Genomic DNA, 18,593 nt, shown 5'->3' with positions numbered 1-18,593 from the left:
CCTCCATGCCCCTTGCTTGCCTCCTTCTTTGTGAGGTACGAGGGTGCTGTGCACATGTGGATACTCCTAAGCCATCTCCCTTCCTAGGGGAGCCTTTTCATTCTTTTTTTGAGAGAGAAGAGGGGGAGAGACACAGAGAAGAGAGACACTGTTGTTCTGTTGCACCGTCCGTGGAGTTTGCCACCTCACACGCTGTGCGTGGGGTTCCTGTGTGGGGCCAGATCTTGAACCCAGGGCCTTCCGCACAGTGGAGTGTGTGTGCTCTACTGAGTGAGCTATCATTACCTCTAGTTTCTTTGATTTTGAAAAAAACCTTTATTTATTTATTATTGGATAGAGACTGAGAGAAATTGAGAGGGGAGGGGAGGGAGATAGAGAGGGAGAGAGATGGAGAGATACCTCCAGCTTGCTTCACCACTTGTGAAGCTCTCCTCCTGCAGGTGGGGCTGGAGGGGGGCTCAAACCTGGGTCCTTGCGCACTATAATATGTGTGCTTAACCAGGTGCATCACTGCCTGGCCCCTCACCTCTAGTTTCTTTCTGAAAATGGGAAAGGTCACTGTGCTGTGTGATACTGCTATGATTCTGGTCTGTTTTGTTTTTTTTAAATATTTTTATTATTTTTAAATTTGTTTTTGAAAATATTTGTTTATTTATTGGCTAGAGATAGCCAGAAATCGAGGGGAGTGATAGAGAAGGAGAGAGACGGAGCGATACATGTAGCCCTGCTTCACCACTTCTGAAGTATCCTGTTGGTGATGCCGGGGCTTGAACCCAGGACCTCTGGCATGCTAGTTCTGTGTTCTGTAGCTCTGCCCTCTCCCAAGCCCTGTGCATTCAGGGTTGGGGGCTCAGTACTACTGCCCTGGGTCAACTGCTTATTCTCTTTTAAAAACCGTTTTTATTTTTACTTATCTGTTCATTTGTTGGATAGGGACAGAAAGAAACTGAGATGGAAGGAGAGAGAGAGAAAGAAAGGAAGGAAGAAAGAAAGAGACTACTGCAGCACTGATTTACTGCCCGTGAAGCTTCCCCCCTGCAGGTGGTGACTGGGGCCTTGAACCTGGGTCCTTGTACATGGGGATGTGTGTGCTGAAGCAGGTGAACCTACTCCAGGGCTCTGGTTGCAGTCAGCACAGGTGGGCCGTGTCTATCACGACATCAGATTGGGGATATTCCATCATTGGACTTTCCTACCTGGGGGAGGGAGGTCAGTCCGGGTCACTGTGGGTCCTTTTGCCAGAGTCTGGGCTCATCAGACTGCAGAGAACGCCGCTTCAGGAGGGCTAGTGAGGGGGAGACACATTCTGTTCTTTCTGCTCTTTCCAGAACATTCTTACCCGCTCGGCCGTCACTGGGCCCCAACTTCTCTGTCCCTTTTAGCAGAGCACCTGTGAGTTGAGCCTTTATCCTGTGCAGACGAGTCCCACTGAACCCTGTGGTGTGGACCCGAGGGGCAGTGTGGTCTGCTTTATTGTTTTCTGTCTTGAAAGTGAAACCACATAGGCTAACCAGAAATTAGACAGTCTGTCATGAAAAGGAAGAAAAAAAAAAGTTTAAAAGGCACCACAGTGTCTGTCATGAAAATCACGGTTCCTGGGCTTCTCTCTTTCCTATCTAGAGTTTTGAAGTGGTTCCAACAATAAAAATTATAATAATGACCCGCTGGGCTGGCAAAATAGCTCACCTCCACAGTGCCACTGACCTGGGTTGTTGCAGGAGGAAGCTTAGGTACTGTGGTGTCTGTCGTCTGTCTGTCTGTCTCTCTATCTTATCTATCATCTATATCTATCAGATATCTATCTCTTTTTCTGTATCTATCCTATCTATCATCTATATCTGTCTTTCTATATCCAACATCTATGTCTGTCTATCTACTTATCTATCTATCTATCTATCTATCTATCTATCTATCTATCTTCTGTCCATCTACCTATCTGGTTGTCTAAAAATGTCATCCCAGAGCCAAGAGGCATCCATCAAAATCAAAATGAGTCAAGGGAAAACAAAAACAACACCCTCAAGAGCAGACACTATCTCTGACTTTGCCAGCAAGTTCCCTGTGGCAACATCATTCTGTGGGGCATCAACCCCTCCCTCCCACCCCTCCACACTTTTCAAGGCAGAATGAACATGTCAGGGGGTTGCCATCATCCATTTCCTGTCACAAAAAGAAATGTGGACTTAAATGCTGAGGCTGCCTCAGGGAAACTTGGATCCCTCTCCAGGACAAAGAAGGGGCTGTTGGTTGGTGAGGGGTGGAGACATTTTAATTAATGGAGTCTTCATGGCTTGGGAGCAGGGAGAGGGTCTGGGCGGGTGGGCAGGGGGCACTTTTCCAAGTGGCAGGGGGCAGACTTAGCAGGGTAAAAATAACACACAGCTGTGGAGACAAGCGGCCAGCTCCAGTGTGAGCCAAGAGTGGGCGTGAATCACAGCTCAGCTCTGCCGGCTGGCGTGGGTCCTGGAGTTGCTTTCCTACTGCTGCTGATTCAGAAATAAAACAGACCCACCCACCGCCCCTGAGCTCCGCAGACAATCCCCTCCTTGTCTGGGGTCCTAAAATATCCCCATCCCAATTCCCCGCTAGGAGCCTTGATTACCTGTTGTGTGTTGGCCAGGTGATTGGAAAGCAGCCACTCTGAGCAGAGTTTGTGTGTGTGCCTGGTGTCCTTGTCTGGCCAGCCTTCTCCTGGGACCTTCTTCTGAAACCAACATCTTTGAAGCTTCCAGGGAGTATGGGAGTCTCCAAAGAAAAGGCCTCTGTGCTTCTCCTGTGTGGTCAAGTCTTTCTTAACGTGAGATCACTGAGTGAACCCTAAGGAACATTTGGGAAGATGGTGATCATCTTGTTAAAGATTTATAGCTGTTTATTTTCTGGGTAGAGACAGAGAGATGTGGCTTTCTCCAAAGGTGCTATGTATGGTTCAGGGAAGCTTTCCTGTGGCCACCTGGGGCTGGGACCCTTGTGTCAAGAGACAGGACCCCCAGAAGTAAAGCTGGGAGGTGCTTGTATGAGTGTGAGGGGGAACAAGGCTGTGGACAGTGACCCCAGGTACACAGCAACTCAGCAAAGGAAGTGAGGATGGGTCTTCAGAAGAGGGGGCATGTCATGGAGGACTGGGGACCCAACTCAGGACCTCACACATGGGAGTCCTGCACTCTACTGACTGAGCTCACTCTCCTGGACACAGTGTGATGTGTGTTCCTCTGTCTTTCCATCCATCAATCCATCCATCCATCCATCCATCCACCCATGCATCCATCCATCCATCCATCCATCCATCCATCCATGCATCCATTCATCCATCCACCCATCCATCCACCCATGCATCCATCTATCCATCCATTCATCCATCCATCCATCCATCCATCCATCTATCCATCCATGCATCCATCCATCCATCCACCCATCCATTCATCCATCCATCCATCCATCCATCCATCCATCCATCCATCCATCCATGCATCCATGCATCCATCCATCCATCCATCCATCCATCCACCCACCCATCCACCCATCCATTCATCCATGCCTCCATCCATCCATCCATCCATCCATCCATCCATCCATGCATCCATTCATCCATGCATCCATCCATCTATCCACGCATCCATCCATCCATCCACCCATCCATCCACCCATCCATCCATCCATCCATCCATCCATCCACCCATGCATCCATGCATCCATCTATCCATCCATCCATGCATCCATCCATCCATCCATCCACCCATCCATCCATGCATCCATCCATCCATCCACCCATCCATCCATCCATGCATCCATCTATCCATCCATCTACCCATCCATCCATCCATCCATCCATCCATCCATCCATCCATCCATCCATGCATCCATCCATCTATCCACACATCCATTCATCCATCCATCCATCCATCCATCTACCCATCCATCCATCCATCCATCCATCCACCCACCCACTCACCCACCCATCCATCCATCCATCCATCCATCCACCCACCCACTCACCCACCCTTCCATCCATCCATCCATCCATCCATCCCACCTCTCTCCCTCACTCACTCTATCCTCTGTCTAGATCTTTTATCTATCTCTCCATCTATCCATCTACCCAATTCTCTCTTCTTTCCTAAGTATTTTTCTAAGCTCTCTTTCATTTACCTCTCTCAATTTTTTTTGTGTTTTTTATTATCTTTGTTCATTTGGTAGAGACAGTCAGAACTCAAGAGGAAGGGATAGAGAGAGGCAGAGAGAGACAGGAGACACCTGTAGCACTACTTTACCACTCGTGAAGCTTTCCTCCTGCAGGTGGGGGCTGGGGACTCGAACCCGGGTCCTTGTGCATTGTAGCATGTGCGCTCAACCAGGTGCACCATCACCCGGTGTCGTTTTCGACGGGTTATGTTGTTTTCACTGGGCTAGCTTCGCGGGCGGGTAACAGACGACCAGGGATTCATGGTTGAGCTGTAGGCAGTATCTCTTTATTCATGCAGGACGCAGCACAATCTAAGCCGAGCTAAGCTAAACTAAAGGTAAAGTACTCTAAAACTCACAATGCTGTCTTTATATATACTTGCCAAGTAGGGTGGAAACAGGGTGTGACATAGAGAGGGTGGAGAGAAAAGTGACTGGTGACAATCAGAGTGTGACAAGGAGAGGATCAGGGTGTGACAAGGAGGGGGGGTGGAGCAAAAACATATCATGAAACAGTGGGGATTGAACCAATGCCCTGGAGGGAGGTACTTGTTAACAGCGGTTATATAAATAGAATAGTGTTAAGCAGGGGGGATTTAAACCAAATGAAACAGAAGGGGTCTCATGCATACCAACAATTCCCCCTTTCTTTTTAACTAATGGCCATTGCGGGGTGAACAGAAATGTATATTGTACAGGCGTTTTCAAAAGAACTGGCATAAGACATGGAAAACAAAATAGGCGAACAGCAATAACCAGTGTGATGCCAAGTGGAGCTTTTCTTGCCTCAAAGGGCAAGGCCTAGCAGGCGAAAGGGCATTTCTTGCCTCTGGGAACGCTTCATGCCTCTGGGGGCATCTCTTGCCTCAAAGGGCGTTTCCTGCCTCTGTGGGCATCTCTTGCCTCTTGGGGCGCTTCATGCCTCTGTGGGCATAACCTAATAAGGAGGGGGAGTTTTCTGCCTCTGGGACAGAGCCTGCAGGCGAGGGGACATGGTCTATAAAGTCTCAAGGCAATTGGCTGAAGTTAGTCTTTGAGAAACACAGCTGTGTGTACCAGTAAGTCCGATGGAGGTGTCAGTCCAAAGTAGCTGACCACAGAAGAAAATGCCGGAGGATGAAACGCTGCACGTCTGTCTCGATGGGGAATGTTGGCCACCAGAATTCTGCTTTTCTGTAGAGAGTGAGCTTTCGAGTCTGTGAATCTGTTTCTTCAGGTCGTGCCAGGTCACATTATTGGTTTCCGGGGGCGATGTCAGAGAACAGGGGTCCAAATGGATTTCCGGGAATTCCATTTGAGTAGATGCTTTTTCATGTGAAGACTTGACAGCTGAAATTCACTTACTTGTCAAACAAAACTTGTAGCAGATTAGAAGTTTACTATCATTGATAACTCCATTATAATTGGAAGTCCTTTCTAGTATCATTTCAAGGTTGTTAAAACACTTTAAACTCAATAAAATGTGGAAAGGTAAACAGAAGAACCACGGTTAAAAGCCTTAGGCATGAGAATAATTAACATAATCATTGCACTATCTGCCCCACCCATAACTCATACAGTTTTCAGGATTAAACGTTTCAGATTCATGTCAAGACGTAAAAGAGAAATCAAAGGAGGAAAAAAACAATTTTTTGGATTATTTCTGGATGTCTCTAGAAATCATGGCTGTGTCCAGCATTTTTTTTTTTAAGTCAATGTCAAACAAAAATTCAGTCATTCAAATCATTCTCTTATGAAACGCAACTTGAACCAGATTATCAAGATCTCACCATGTAGGATTAAGAATCCCCGGAGGGCGACCTAGTCCAAAAAGGTCCTCGAAATTCCATTTAGGGTGTTTCTGACTGTTCCTGCTGGATTGCTTCAGGCACCCATTTTTAAAAGCGTCTTCCCATTGAAGAAAGAATCCAATCAGGAGAGTAGAACTAACCACATGTCTCCATACTTGGGAACTGCCAGGGTACTCGAGAATGTTCTTCAAATTAGAGTAGTCCTTCTCCATGGGAAACATTTGAGAAGAAGTCCAGAAAGTTCCAGGGGAAATCCCCATGCATATCCCAAGGTCTACGATCACGGTCATAAAGAACCAAACTGTGGCCCGGAGCAAAATGTAGTCCTTCTCCTCAGGAAACATGGGAGAGGGAATCCAGAAAGTCCAAGGAGAAATCTCCGTGCAACTCCCAAGCTCTATGATCCTGGTCACAAGAAACCAAAGTTTCCGGTCAGGGAAACAAAGTTTGGCCCAGAGCAAAATGTTCCAGAGACAGAGTAACTGTCTCATGATGAAACAGTAGAGGCTTTGGCAAACCTCTTCATAAGTAGAAGAGAAGACCATAGTGCATAGGTAGGCAAAGTCTTCACTTATCTGGGAGTTGCGCAGGTCTGCCCCACGTTGGGCGCCATATGTCGTTTTCGACGGGTTATGTTGTTTTCACTGGGCTAGCTTCGCGGGCGGGTAACAGACGACCAGGGATTCATGGTTGAGCTGTAGGCAGTATCTCTTTATTCATGCAGGACGCAGCACAATCTAAGCCGAGCTAAGCTAAACTAAAGGTAAAGTACTCTAAAACTCACAATGCTGTCTTTATATATACTTGCCAAGTAGGGTGGAAACAGGGTGTGACATAGAGAGGGTGGAGAGAAAAGTGACTGGTGACAATCAGAGTGTGACAAGGAGAGGATCAGGGTGTGACAAGGAGGGGGGGGTGGAGCAAAAACATATCATGAAACAGTGGGGATTGAACCAATGCCCTGGAGGGAGGTACTTGTTAACAGCGGTTATATAAATAGAATAGTGTTAAGCAGGGGGGATTTAAACCAAATGAAACAGAAGGGGTCTCATGCATACCAACAACCCGGCACCTCTTTTATTTATCTCCTCATTTACCCACACATTCATCAGCTATTTCTCTCTCTCTCTCTCTCTCCTGCTCCCTTATTCTACCACCTATTTCTTTATCTCCTCATCCATCAGTTTATCTATTTGTCACCTACTCCGTCTGGCTATCCATCATCTATGTAATCATCTATTTCTAGCTTATTAAATAATCGGACATTTTTAAGTGAAATGTTGCGGAAGGTTCTGTTGACCACAAAGAAGCAGTCTGTCTTTCCCTGACTCCATGTTGATGGCCTTGGGTTTTCTCAAAGCCTGTTGGTAGCTGATTGGAAGGGGGTGTGACTCACTGGCTTAAAGTGTCTTCTGAGTGCTGGGCTGTTCCCTGGGGCTGCCTTTGGGGACACACTGGAGAAAGGAGGTTCACTCAGAGCTCAGCTGCGGGCTGAGTCTGTGTCCTGGTCAGGCCTGAGCCCACGTTGGTGTCCTTTCTCTGAGGGCTCTTTCCATGATGGAACTCATCCTGCTGGAGTGGACTCTGGTGGGAGAGAAGCCAGGTCCAATGTTAACGATATTTTCTTTTCCAAAAACTAAAACCCTCCTTTTAATTTCTTGCTATATTTTTATAGGCACAGGACTCCTTCTCCCAAAAAAAGTACTATGTATGGAAACATATAAATAAAACCTTTATTTTGGACTATGCTAAAAGAAAAACCAATTCAATTGCACTGGGAGATAGCTCACCAGATTGGGCTCAAGCCCTCTTGTGAACAAGGCCCAGGGTTTGAGCCCTGGCACCACACTGGAGCCCCATGCACGTCATCAGAACAAGGGTGGAGCAGTGTTACAGACCTCCCCTCTCTCTGCTTGCCTCTTCCTTGCTCAGAAAAAATAGTGACGGAGGGGGTTGGGCACTGGTGCACTCAGTTAGGCACACATAGTACTAAGAGCAAAGACATGCACAAGGATCTGGGTTTGATCCTCTGGTTCCCCGCCTGCAGGGGGAAGGGCACTTCACAAGCAGTGAAGCAGGTCTGCAGGTGTCTGTCTTTCTCTCTCCCTCCCCCTCCTTTTTCAGTTTCTCTCTGTCCTATCCATGAAAGTGGAAAAAATGCCCTCCAGGTGCAGTGGATTTGTAGTGCTAGCACTGAGCCCCAAGTGATAACCCTGGAGGTAATAATCATAATCATATGAATGAAAAGTTGGTCGTAGGAGGCTGTTCAGCAATATCGCATATCCCTCTGCGGTTCTTCACCAATAAGTAAATCAATAAACAAATGACTAAATAGAGGAATAAAATAGATTGGGGGCTGGGAACGTGACTCAGTGGGTAATGTCTACACCTTCCTATTTGCGAGTGAGTCTCTAGATTTGATCCCTGGCCCCGCATGGGAGCATCATGGACTAAGCCAGGGAGCTTGTCTTATGGTGGTGTAGTGACAGCTCGTCTCTTCCTCTCTCCCCATCACCCCTGCCTCATGTCTCCAAAGAGAAATTGATTACTTTAATTCCTTAGGCTGGACTATTTTTTCCTAGTTTTCTTACTAGTTATTATGATTATTTATTTATTGATCGATTGATTGGTTAATTTGAGTCTGAACCTTATGTACCTATGGTTTACCACACCAGGCTGCCTTTTTATTATTATTATTCATACATATTTATTATTCTCTAAAGGGGCTGTTTCCCCAGACCTTCCTCCCAGTCTATACCACCCCAAGGATCCTTTCCCTTAATTTTCTTTCATTCCAGTCCCGTTCATTTTGCCTCCTGTAGCATTTGGCATCTGTTTTGAACTCAACATAATCAGAACCCAGGTGTCTAACAACAGATGAGTGGCTGAGAAAGTTGTGGTCTAGATAAACAGTGGAATACTACTCAGCTAAGAAGAAGGATGAAGTTACATTCTTCACCTCACGTGGGATGGAACTTGAAGGAATCCTGTGAAGTGAGATCAGCCAGAAAGGGAAGGATGAAGATGGGATGATCTCCCTCATGGCCAGAAGTGGAGAAATAAGAACAGAAGGGGGACACACCAAGCAGAACTAGGATTGGGTTTGATGTATTGAACTAAGGCAAAACATTCTGGGGAAGGCGGATAGGATGAGGGGGTGGCTGGGGTGGGGAGGGGGGGCTTTTAGGTCCTGGTACATGGTGCTGGTCCCAAGAGGGGGTGAGAGTGTTTGACAGACTCCTGTCTTGGTGAGATGAGACATTACATTCATGTATCAACAACTGTGTGGCCAATGTTAATCTCCCAATAAAATGTGTGTGTGTGTGTGTGTGTGTGTCTGCAAGTACCACATAAACTAATGAATAAATGCTAGAGTTGTAGAAGAAAGTGAGAAAAAACCCCACCCTAGACACTGATTAACATACGCTCTCATTCTGAATTGAAGGGAGGACATGGGAATGAGAATCCACTAAGCTGGAGAGCATGTGCCAGTTCTCAGCTTAGTTGATATTTAGTCATATTTTTCAGGCTGAAGAGATGGCTCAGTGGTAGAGCAAACAACTTGCCCACAAGAGGTCCCAACTTCCAACCCCCACCAGCAGCGACAGCCTGTGTGACAGAGCAGTCCTTGACCAGAGGGTCAAAGACAAAAGAAAGACATATACCTGACTTAGATGATGTTTATTTTTGGCCTCCACTATGTCCTTCAAAATGTGAGCATGTTTTCAGGGATGTGAATGCCATGTTCTTGATTCACTGGAGCTTAATTCTGCAAGACAGTGATTAGCTCACTGAGGTTCAGCAGGCCGGTCGATTTGTGCGCACACCGGCAGGTATTGAAAGGACTCTAGAACCCCGTCCTCTTCATCATGAAGGTATGTGTGGCTGAGTCTCCCTCCTGCCCTAGTTATGTGCTCCCTGGAGTGGTCACAGTTCTGACCAAGTGTCATGGAAGCTTAAGACCACAGCTAAGGCTGAGCTTCCAGTGTTGTGTGGCTCCAAGGCACCCAGGGAGTGATGCGCCCAGCTTCTCCCCACCTCTGCTTCTCTCCCCCTCCCTCTGATTTTGCTCACTCCACCCCCACCTTTTTTGTAGCCAGGGCCTTGGCCATGCATAATTATATATCTTAGAGCTATTTATTCTTTTTTTTTTTTAAAAAAAGTTTTTAAAATTGTTGTGGTTATTATTGTAGTTGTTATTGATGTCATCGTTGTTGGATAGGGCAGAGAGAAATGGAGAGAGGAGGGGAAGACAGAGAGGGGGAGAGAAAGACAGACACCTGCAGACCTGCTTCACCACCTGTGAAGCGACTCCCCTGCAGGTGGGGAGCCGGGGAGCTCGAACCGGGATCCTCACGCAGGTTCTTGCGCTTTGTGCCACGTGCGCTTAACCCACCGCGCTACCGTCCAACTCCCACTATTTCTTCGTTTAAGTCGGGCAGACAGGAATAGGGAGAGGCAGGCAGGTGAGACCACAGCACTGCCGTTCCCACTGGTGCCACCTTGCCTCACGGATGTCTGGACTCGAAGCCGGTGGTGCACGTGTTGTCAAGGAATACACCCTACCCAGTGCTCTATGCCTCTGACTCCAGTGTCTTGTTTCTTATTCACACTTTTTGTTTTTCTTAATTCCCAATTTTTTTTTGAGACCTGGAGGAAGCCTCTCTTTTTTGGTCTTCATCAGCACCTGCTGTGAACTCTCAGACCTGGCCGCACGCATGTCTGGTCCCGTCACTGGTGGCGTTTCTAAGAGCGGAAGAGAAGTCACGGAGACGCGAGGACAGAGCTGCTGCTGTTTGCTGTCTGCTTTTAGTCTAGGATGCCTGCTTTAGGCAGGCGATTTGCTACAGAAACTCCAAATCGCCCAGACAGTGGCTCCACCTTTGTCCCTCTGAAGCTGAGACACAACTCAGACCAATAGGGATGTGTTTTGTGTCCTGTCCTGAAGGTGCAGGTTTTGAAACTTAGAGCCCGAGGCTGTCCCAATGCTTCTGACCCCAAAAACCTCTGGGCTTGAATGAGTTCAGTCACACTTGGGGTCTCATGGTGGAGAACTGCCTCCCCAGGGAGAGAGAGACTGCTGTGAGGACTGAAAGAAAATGAATGTGTGAATTTGAAGGGACCTCGGTTCCCTGTGTCTTTCCTTCCTTGCTTTTGTTTTTCTTTTTTCCTTTGAAATAGCATCTCTCTCTCTTTTTTTTTTTTCTTTCCTCCAGGGTTATCACTGGGGCTCAGTGCCAGCTCTATGAATCCACTGCTCCTGGAGGCCATTATTTTCCATTTTATTGGATAGGACAGAGAGAAATGGAGAGAGGAGGGGGAGACAGAGAGGGAGAGAGAAAGAGAGACACCTGCAGACCTGCTTCACTGCTTGTGAAACATCGCCCTGCAGGTGGGGAGCGAGAATTCAAACCTGGATCCTTGCCTGGGTCCTTGTGCTTAGTACTATGTGCGCTTAAGCAGGTGCCCCACTGCCCAGTCCCCACATCTTCTGCTAGATACTTCTTTATTTATTTTGGAGAGAGACAGAGTGAAATTGAGGAGGGGAGGGGACACAGAGAGGGAGAAACACTTGCTACCCTGCTTCACATCTCATGAAGCTTCCGCCCTTGTGGGCAGGGACCAAGGACTTGAACCCTCGTCCTTGCAGACTGTAATTAGTGCACTCAAACATCATCTGGTGCCTGCAGTCACATCTTTTATTCATTAATCAGATGTCTCCTGCATAGGAATTAACATTTGTGGACAGTTTCCTCCTACAGGAAAAATGAATTAGAAGCAGAAAGACCTTTCTTTCTTTTTTTTGAATGTATTTATTATTATTGTTATTACTATTGTTCCCTACAGGATTATTGCTGGGGCTTGGTGCCTGCACTATGAATCCACTGCTCCTGGAGAATCTTTGACCCCTTTTGTTGCCATTGTTGTTGTTATTGCTGTCATTGTTGTTGGATAGACAGAGAGAAATCGAGAGGGGGAAGACAGAGGGGGGAGAGTAAATAGACACCTGCAGACTTGCTTCACCACTTTTGAAGCAGACCCACCCCCGCAGGTGGGATCCAGGGGCTTGAACTGGGATCCTTACGCAGGTCCTTGCGCTTCATGCCATGTGCACTTAACCTGCAGTGCTTAGACGCCTGGCCCCCTATTTATTTATTTATTTATTTATTTATTTATTTATTTATGAGGAAGATAGGAGAGAGAGAGAGAGAGAGAGAGAAAGAACCAGACATCACTCTGGTACATGTGTTGCCGGGGATTGAACTTGGGACCTCATGGTTGAGAATCCAATGCTTTACGCCACCTCCCAGACCACAGGAAGACCTTTCTTGAACGCTGATATGAAAAATTTGTTCTTGGGAAGACTCAGATCTGAAGCTAAATATCAGGCATCTTTTCAATTTTTTTCCCTTAAAAATATGGTCTTTGATTTTTTGACCAGGTTCTCTTAGCTTTTTTTAAAAAATTGTTTTATTTATTTATGTTCATGAGAGAATGGGAGAAAGATGCACACACACACACACACACACACACAGAGGAAGAGAAAAAGAGGGAGAGAAAAAGAGAGAGAGAGAGAGAGACCAGAGCACTGCTTGACTCTGGCTTATGGTGGTGCTGGGGATTGAGCCTGGGACCTCAGGTGTGAAAGTCATTTGCGTAGCCATTATGCCTGACCTTTAGCTTTAAAAAGAAGCAAAGTGCCAGCTCTTTCTGGGGCCCTGGGCCTTGGGCTGCTTCAGCTGCTCAGCACCTTGGCTGTGCCTTGGGTCTGGGCTGGCTTTTCACCATAGCAGCTCATCTTTTTGCTTTTATTTTTGAATTTTTTAATTTTCAATTAATAATGGGTTACAAGGCTGTAAGATGACCGGCCTAGATCCACACCAAACCCACCACTATGGTTCTGTGTCCCCACTCCCACTGCCACCTCCCAAAGAGAACAGGTAGCAACCAGAGGAGTCACCATGTCTTAGAAACAGCCTCTTCTTCCTCTTCTTCTTCTTCTTCTTTTTATTATTATTATTGTTATTTATTCATTCTCTTCTCCTCCCCTCCTCCTCTTCTTCCTCCTCTTTCTTAAATAAATGAATGGTAAAGAAAACCTGTGTGTTGGAGATATCTAATGACATTGATGGTTTTTTTGGTTTTTTTTTTGCCTCCAGGGTTATTGCTGTGGCTTGGTGCCTGCACTACGAGTCCACGGGGGACTGGGTGTCCAGGACCGTGGGCAGTGGGCAGGCTCCGCCAGGGCTCTCTCCTTGAGGTCACCTTCTTGCTTTGCCCTGCCATGGTGGGACAAGAGAAGGGTCTGAGCTCCTTATAAGGGTGCCCACACCAGCTGGGGGCCCATCCTCATGCCCTGTCAGCCTCTGTCACCTTTCACAAGCTTCTCAGCAAGTACTGGGGACCGGACTGTCCAGACCTGGTTTGGGGCAGGAATGTGACCCTGCCCTTCCCAGCAAGTGCTGTCTGTGCTCTCCTCCCTCCTCTCAGCCTTGGGCTCCTCCACCATCTTGTTCTTTCTCGATTGTCTCTGGGAGACAGGAAGGCCAAGATGGTCCTGGGCAGGAGGCTCAGTGGTGGAGCAGGACTTGAGAGCAGGGGAGCCCGAGTCCGATCCCATCTGTGATGCCCTGGTTCTCTCTGTCCTGGGAAAGAAGGCAGAGTGTGGCCAGGGTGCTGTGTGGGGGTGGCTTAGTCACTTGGACCATCCCTTCTTCTCCCCGCAGGAACTCACCCAATGAGTGCAGCGTGGTCAAAGGTGGGAAGATGGTGAGCAGCCCTGAACCCGTGGGCATGGGCTATGGCGGGTACCTGGAGGAGAAACACATGCCGCCCCCCAACATGACCACCAGTGAGCGGAGGGTCATCGTGCCTGCAGGTCAGACACCAGTCTCTCTCCCTCCATGCCTCCCTTCCTCCCTCTCCTGCTCCCCCATCCCCTAGGCCACCCCAGCTGGTCATAGCCTGCTGGTCAGGGGCAATCAGTGCAAGTGTGTCCTTCTGTGGACTGGTGTGTGTGTGTGTGCGTGTGTGTGTATGTATGTGTGTGTGTGTGTGTGTATGTATGTGTGTGTGTGTGTGTGTGTGAGAGAGAGAGAGAGAGAAGGGGAAAGATACATTCCTATCAAAGACATACACCTCTCCTTAAGAGCATTTGACATTGAGTACTCTTTTCTTTTATAATACTATTTTTAATAAATACTTGGATGTAATTATTATTAATATTTTAAAATAATTTATTCATTTATTATTTAATAAGACAAAAAGAAATTGAGAGGGGCCGGGGAGATAGGGAAAGAGAAAGAGAGATACTTGCGGCCCTGCTTCACCTCTTCACTGCCTTCCCCCCCAGCAAGTATGGATTAGAGCTTGAACCCAGGTCCTTGTGCATAGTACCATGTGTGCACTTAATACCAGAAGTGTCACTATCAGGCTTATTAGTAGTAGTCATCGTAGTATTGCTGTTGTTGTTATCTATTCCCACCAAAGTTATCGATGGGGCTTAGTGCCAGCACAACAAATACACTGCTCCTGGTGGCCCTTTTTTCCCCTTCTTTGTATTCCTGTTTGATAGGGCAGAGACAAATTGAGAGGTAAGGGGAATAGAAAGGAGGAGAGAGAGAGTGACAGAAAGACACCTGCTGCACTAGTTTACCACTTGTAAAGCTTCCCCCAGGTTTGAACACAGGTATTTGTGTATGGTTAGCACATGCACCTAACCAGGTGTGCCACTGCCTGGCTCTGGATTTTATTATTTTTTAAATTAGTTGAACTAGTTTATTTTCGAGGTGTCTCCTTCTCCGGCAGGGTATACTCCAGGGGAAAGGTATCGGGCTGGTTCTTTCTCGCTCATGACAGGGGTGACACGAAGTAAAAGACACCAGGGGACTCTTAGCGTGAATCTAGAATCTGAGTCCTTAGAGTCCCAGAATCCTAGAGTCCATTTATTAGCAAAGTGGACATGAGTTAAATAGAAAAGCAATGAAGTTAATTATTGTTGAAATATGACAGAAATTACAGGTTTCTTAACAGTCAGCATGCCCCTAAGGTAGGGGGCTGGTATGACAGAAATTGATGAGATACAAGAAAGTTATTCTCCATAACACAAGCAACTTAATTATCCAAAGGTATTTGAGAGAAGCATAGGGGTTAAACCCGTAGGGTGAGACAGAGAGAAGATGGATATTAAAAGGCCGTATAGTTTGGCATTTCTCTTGTCTGGGGTCTGAGGTGTGTGATGAAGTGTGTGATAAGGTGTGTTCTTCTGGGATCAGAAGGTGACTTTGAATGAGTGAATCTGTGGCCATGTGGCCTGTAGTTAATGGAAGGAAGTACTGGGGTATCTGTGGGCCTGAGAGTCAAGAAGGAAAGAACCAAGTCTGAGTTTCCCCCCTTATGCTCACCTCGGTTGAGAGAGACTCACCAAGAGGTTATCTTCTCAGACCTCCATCCAAAGATGGGGGTGGTTCTCCCTAGGCTCTATCAGGCTCACACATGTTCCCAACAGTTTATGTGTCTGGAACCACGGCCTGGCACAGTGAAATTTCACTGTCCTTGGAATAATTTTTCATGCAGACAGAGAGAGAGAAAGAGAAAGAGAGGAAGAGGGAGAAGGAGAGGGAGAAAGAGAGAGAGAGAGAGAGAGAGAGAGAGAGAGCTTTTGGTGTTGATGTTGGAACTCCCATGTGGGTTCCAGGGTTCAAGCCTGGACCTTACACATGTAAAGACCTGTGAGCTATCTTTCCAGACCTCTCTTAAAAATATTTATTTATGAGGGGTCTGGGTGGTAGCACAGAGGTTAAGTGCACATGGCACAAAGCACAAGGAACAGCATTAGGATTCTGGTTTGAGCCCTTAGCTCCCCACCTGCAGAGGACAGGGCACTTCACAGGCGGTGAAGCAGGTCTGCAGGTGTCTATCTTTCTCTCCCCCTCTCTGTCTTCTCCTCCTCTCTCCATTTATCTCTGTCCTATCCAACAACAATGGCAATTAGGGCAAAAAAAAAAATGGGAGAAATGGTCACCAGGAGTGGTGGACTCAGTGCAGGCATCGAGCACCAGGTATAATCCTGGAGGCAAAAAAAAAAAAAAAACAGAACTAAAACTATTTATGAAGCAAAGTGATTAAGCAGCTAGTTGAGTACCCACAGCACAATGCACAAGGACCCAGGCTCAAGCCACCTGCGGGGGTTGGGCAGAAACTTCATGAGTGGTGAAACAGTGCTACAGGTGCATTCTCTCTCTCTCTCTCTGTCTCCCTCTCTCTCTACTTCTTCCCTTTCAATTTCTTTTTCCAACATAAATACAAATATTAAAAAGTTAACTAACTAATTAATGAATTAATGTGAGAGGGGGAAAACCAGGTCTGGCATATGCTGTATCCATGGATGGAGGAGGGGTGCTGTGTACTTTCTCCCTCCCCTCTGTGGTTTTCTGTAGCTCATTTATTTTGTTACCCTCTTCTGATACTGTATTAGCTTGTTCAGCTAGTTGTGCTCTTAGCTCAGCTATTTCAGCTTTCAGCTCTCTAATCACCTCAAGATAGTGTTTTCTTTTTACTGTTTTTCTCATTTACTGTTTCCCCATTTCTGATGCTATTACTTTCAAACTCTTTCCTCTCCCCTGTGACTAATACCTCAATTAGTGTTTGGATCTTTTCCTTATTCTTATGTGCTTCTAACTTTGGGGGGTTTATCTGGGCTTTTGTCCTGGTTCATTTCTCCAGTGTTTCTTCTTGGTTTAACCATTGTATAAGGTGTGTTATGAGGTCCCTCTCTCAGTACTATCCAGTCCACTAATCACACTTGCCTGGATTGACTTGTGTCTAAGTACTTACTTTAAGAGTTCACAGTCATGGAAATTAACAGTTGTTTCAATGTCGTCTCAGTCCTTGAGGTGAAGCACGGTGGCTGTTAAACCCTCTTTTATTCTTTATCTTCCCTGTAGGCTGTGGGAGCCTGTGGCTTTTTTTTTTAAATTCTTTTTTATTATCTTTATTTATTGGATAGAGACAGCCAGAAATCAAGAGGGAAGGGGGTGATAAGGAGAGAGACAGAGAGATACCTGCAGCTCTGCTTCACCACTCATGAAGCTTTACCCCTGCAGGTGGGGACCGGGGGCTCAAACTCGGGTCCTTGCACACTGTAATACATGATCTCAACCAGGTACGCCACCACCTGGCCCCTAGCCTGTGGCTTTTTAACTAGTAGATTTTTTTTAGCTTAATTACTCACTCCTAACCTAGAGATAAAACAGGGTGAGGGAGAGATAGCACAGTGGTTATGCCAGCTTCTCTGACAGCAGTCAGAGCCAAGAGCAGCAGCAGTCCTTGGCCCTGTGAGTTTCTAAACAAATGCTGCTTGTACTCCGTGGGTTCTGAGGCAATTATTCAACGTGTCCCTGAATTCCTTAGGGGGACAGTGTGGAAAGGCTGCCACTGTACAGCCTCACCTCCGGACCACTGGAGTGTGTGTCTTCACCCGAGCCGCCCCATCAGGTCTCTGCCCCTAGTGTCAGCACAGGGCCGCCCCGCTGCTGTTCAGCCTCCAGGGACAGTAGCAAAGGAGACTCACAGTTGCATTTGGTGAGTCTTAGGGGATCCTCTCCTCCTGTCAGCAGTTGATTTGTTAATAAAAGTCAGCCCAGAGGTGGCGCCTCAACTGGCAAACTGCCGGACTGTCAGCAGCCGCTCCGGAGTGGACACGGGCTTTCACCCCAGGAATCTCTCCGTAGGCCCCTCTTTGACCACGAGCCACATGTGTTTACACTCACCCGTGACTTTGTGGGTTCCCAGAGTATTCCGAGTCTTGTCTTGTGTTCTCAGGTGATCTTCTTTGTTATTCTGCTGTGGAATTTCTACATCTTCCTTTTGTCTTTTTAAAAAAATATATTTATTTATCTATTTTCCCCTTTGTTGCCCTTGTTTTTTTTTATTGTTGTTGTAGCTATTACGGTAGTTATTATTGAGTTGTTGATAGGTAGGATAGAGAGAAATGGAGAGAGGAGGGGAAGACAGAGAGGGGGAGAGAAAGACAGACACCTGCAGACCTGCTTCACCGCCTGTGAAGCGACTCCCCTGCAGGTGGGGAGCCAGGGTCTTGAACCAGGATCCTTCCGCTGGTCCTTGTGCTTTGCGCCACCTGCGCTTAACCCGCTGCGCTACCGCCCAACTCCCCATTTGTCTTTTTAAAAATAGAGGCAGAGAGATATCATAGCACCAAAGTTTCTTTGAGTGTGATGGGGTCTGCAGTTGAGCCTAGGCTGTACACATGGCCAAGTGCATTAGTCAAGCGAGCTATTTCACTAGTGCCTTTCTATATCTCCTTCTTCCTCTCTTTTCCTCCAAAAATATGGGGAAAAATGTGTCCAACAACAGATGACTGGCTAAGAAAGTGTGGTCTACATACAGAGTGGAATACTACTTATCTGTTAAGGATGATGAAGTCACCCTTTTTACCTCATCTTGGGTGGAGCTTGAAGGAATCCTGTGAAGTGAGGTCAACTGGGAAGAGAAGGATGAAGATGGGATGATCTCGTTTGTAGACAGAACTTAAGAAGCAAGAACAGAAATGGAAACACAAAGTAGATTTTGACCTGGGTTTGAATTATTGCAACAAAGCAAAGG

General features: G+C 46.8%; 1 protein-coding gene across 7 annotated transcripts in view; it reads left to right on the top strand.

Moving 5' to 3' along the window:
* The window catches only part of ERG (ETS transcription factor ERG), a 245,049-nt gene that overhangs the window by 174,050 nt on the left and 52,406 nt on the right, over positions 1-18,593 (top strand). For all 7 annotated transcript variants that reach the window (XM_060198715.1, XM_060198718.1, XM_060198716.1 and 4 more), the window contains one exon: positions 13,697-13,848. In XM_060198715.1, the coding sequence (XP_060054698.1) occupies positions 13,697-13,848 (152 nt within the window). The remainder of the gene's footprint in view (positions 1-13,696; positions 13,849-18,593) is intronic.

The sequence above is a fragment of the Erinaceus europaeus genome, chromosome 9 (assembly GCF_950295315.1).
Source record: "Erinaceus europaeus chromosome 9, mEriEur2.1, whole genome shotgun sequence".
NCBI lineage: Eukaryota > Metazoa > Chordata > Mammalia > Eulipotyphla > Erinaceidae > Erinaceus > Erinaceus europaeus.
The sequence above is the reverse complement of the archived record's forward strand: the minus strand, read 5'-3'. Positions and strand labels throughout refer to the sequence as shown.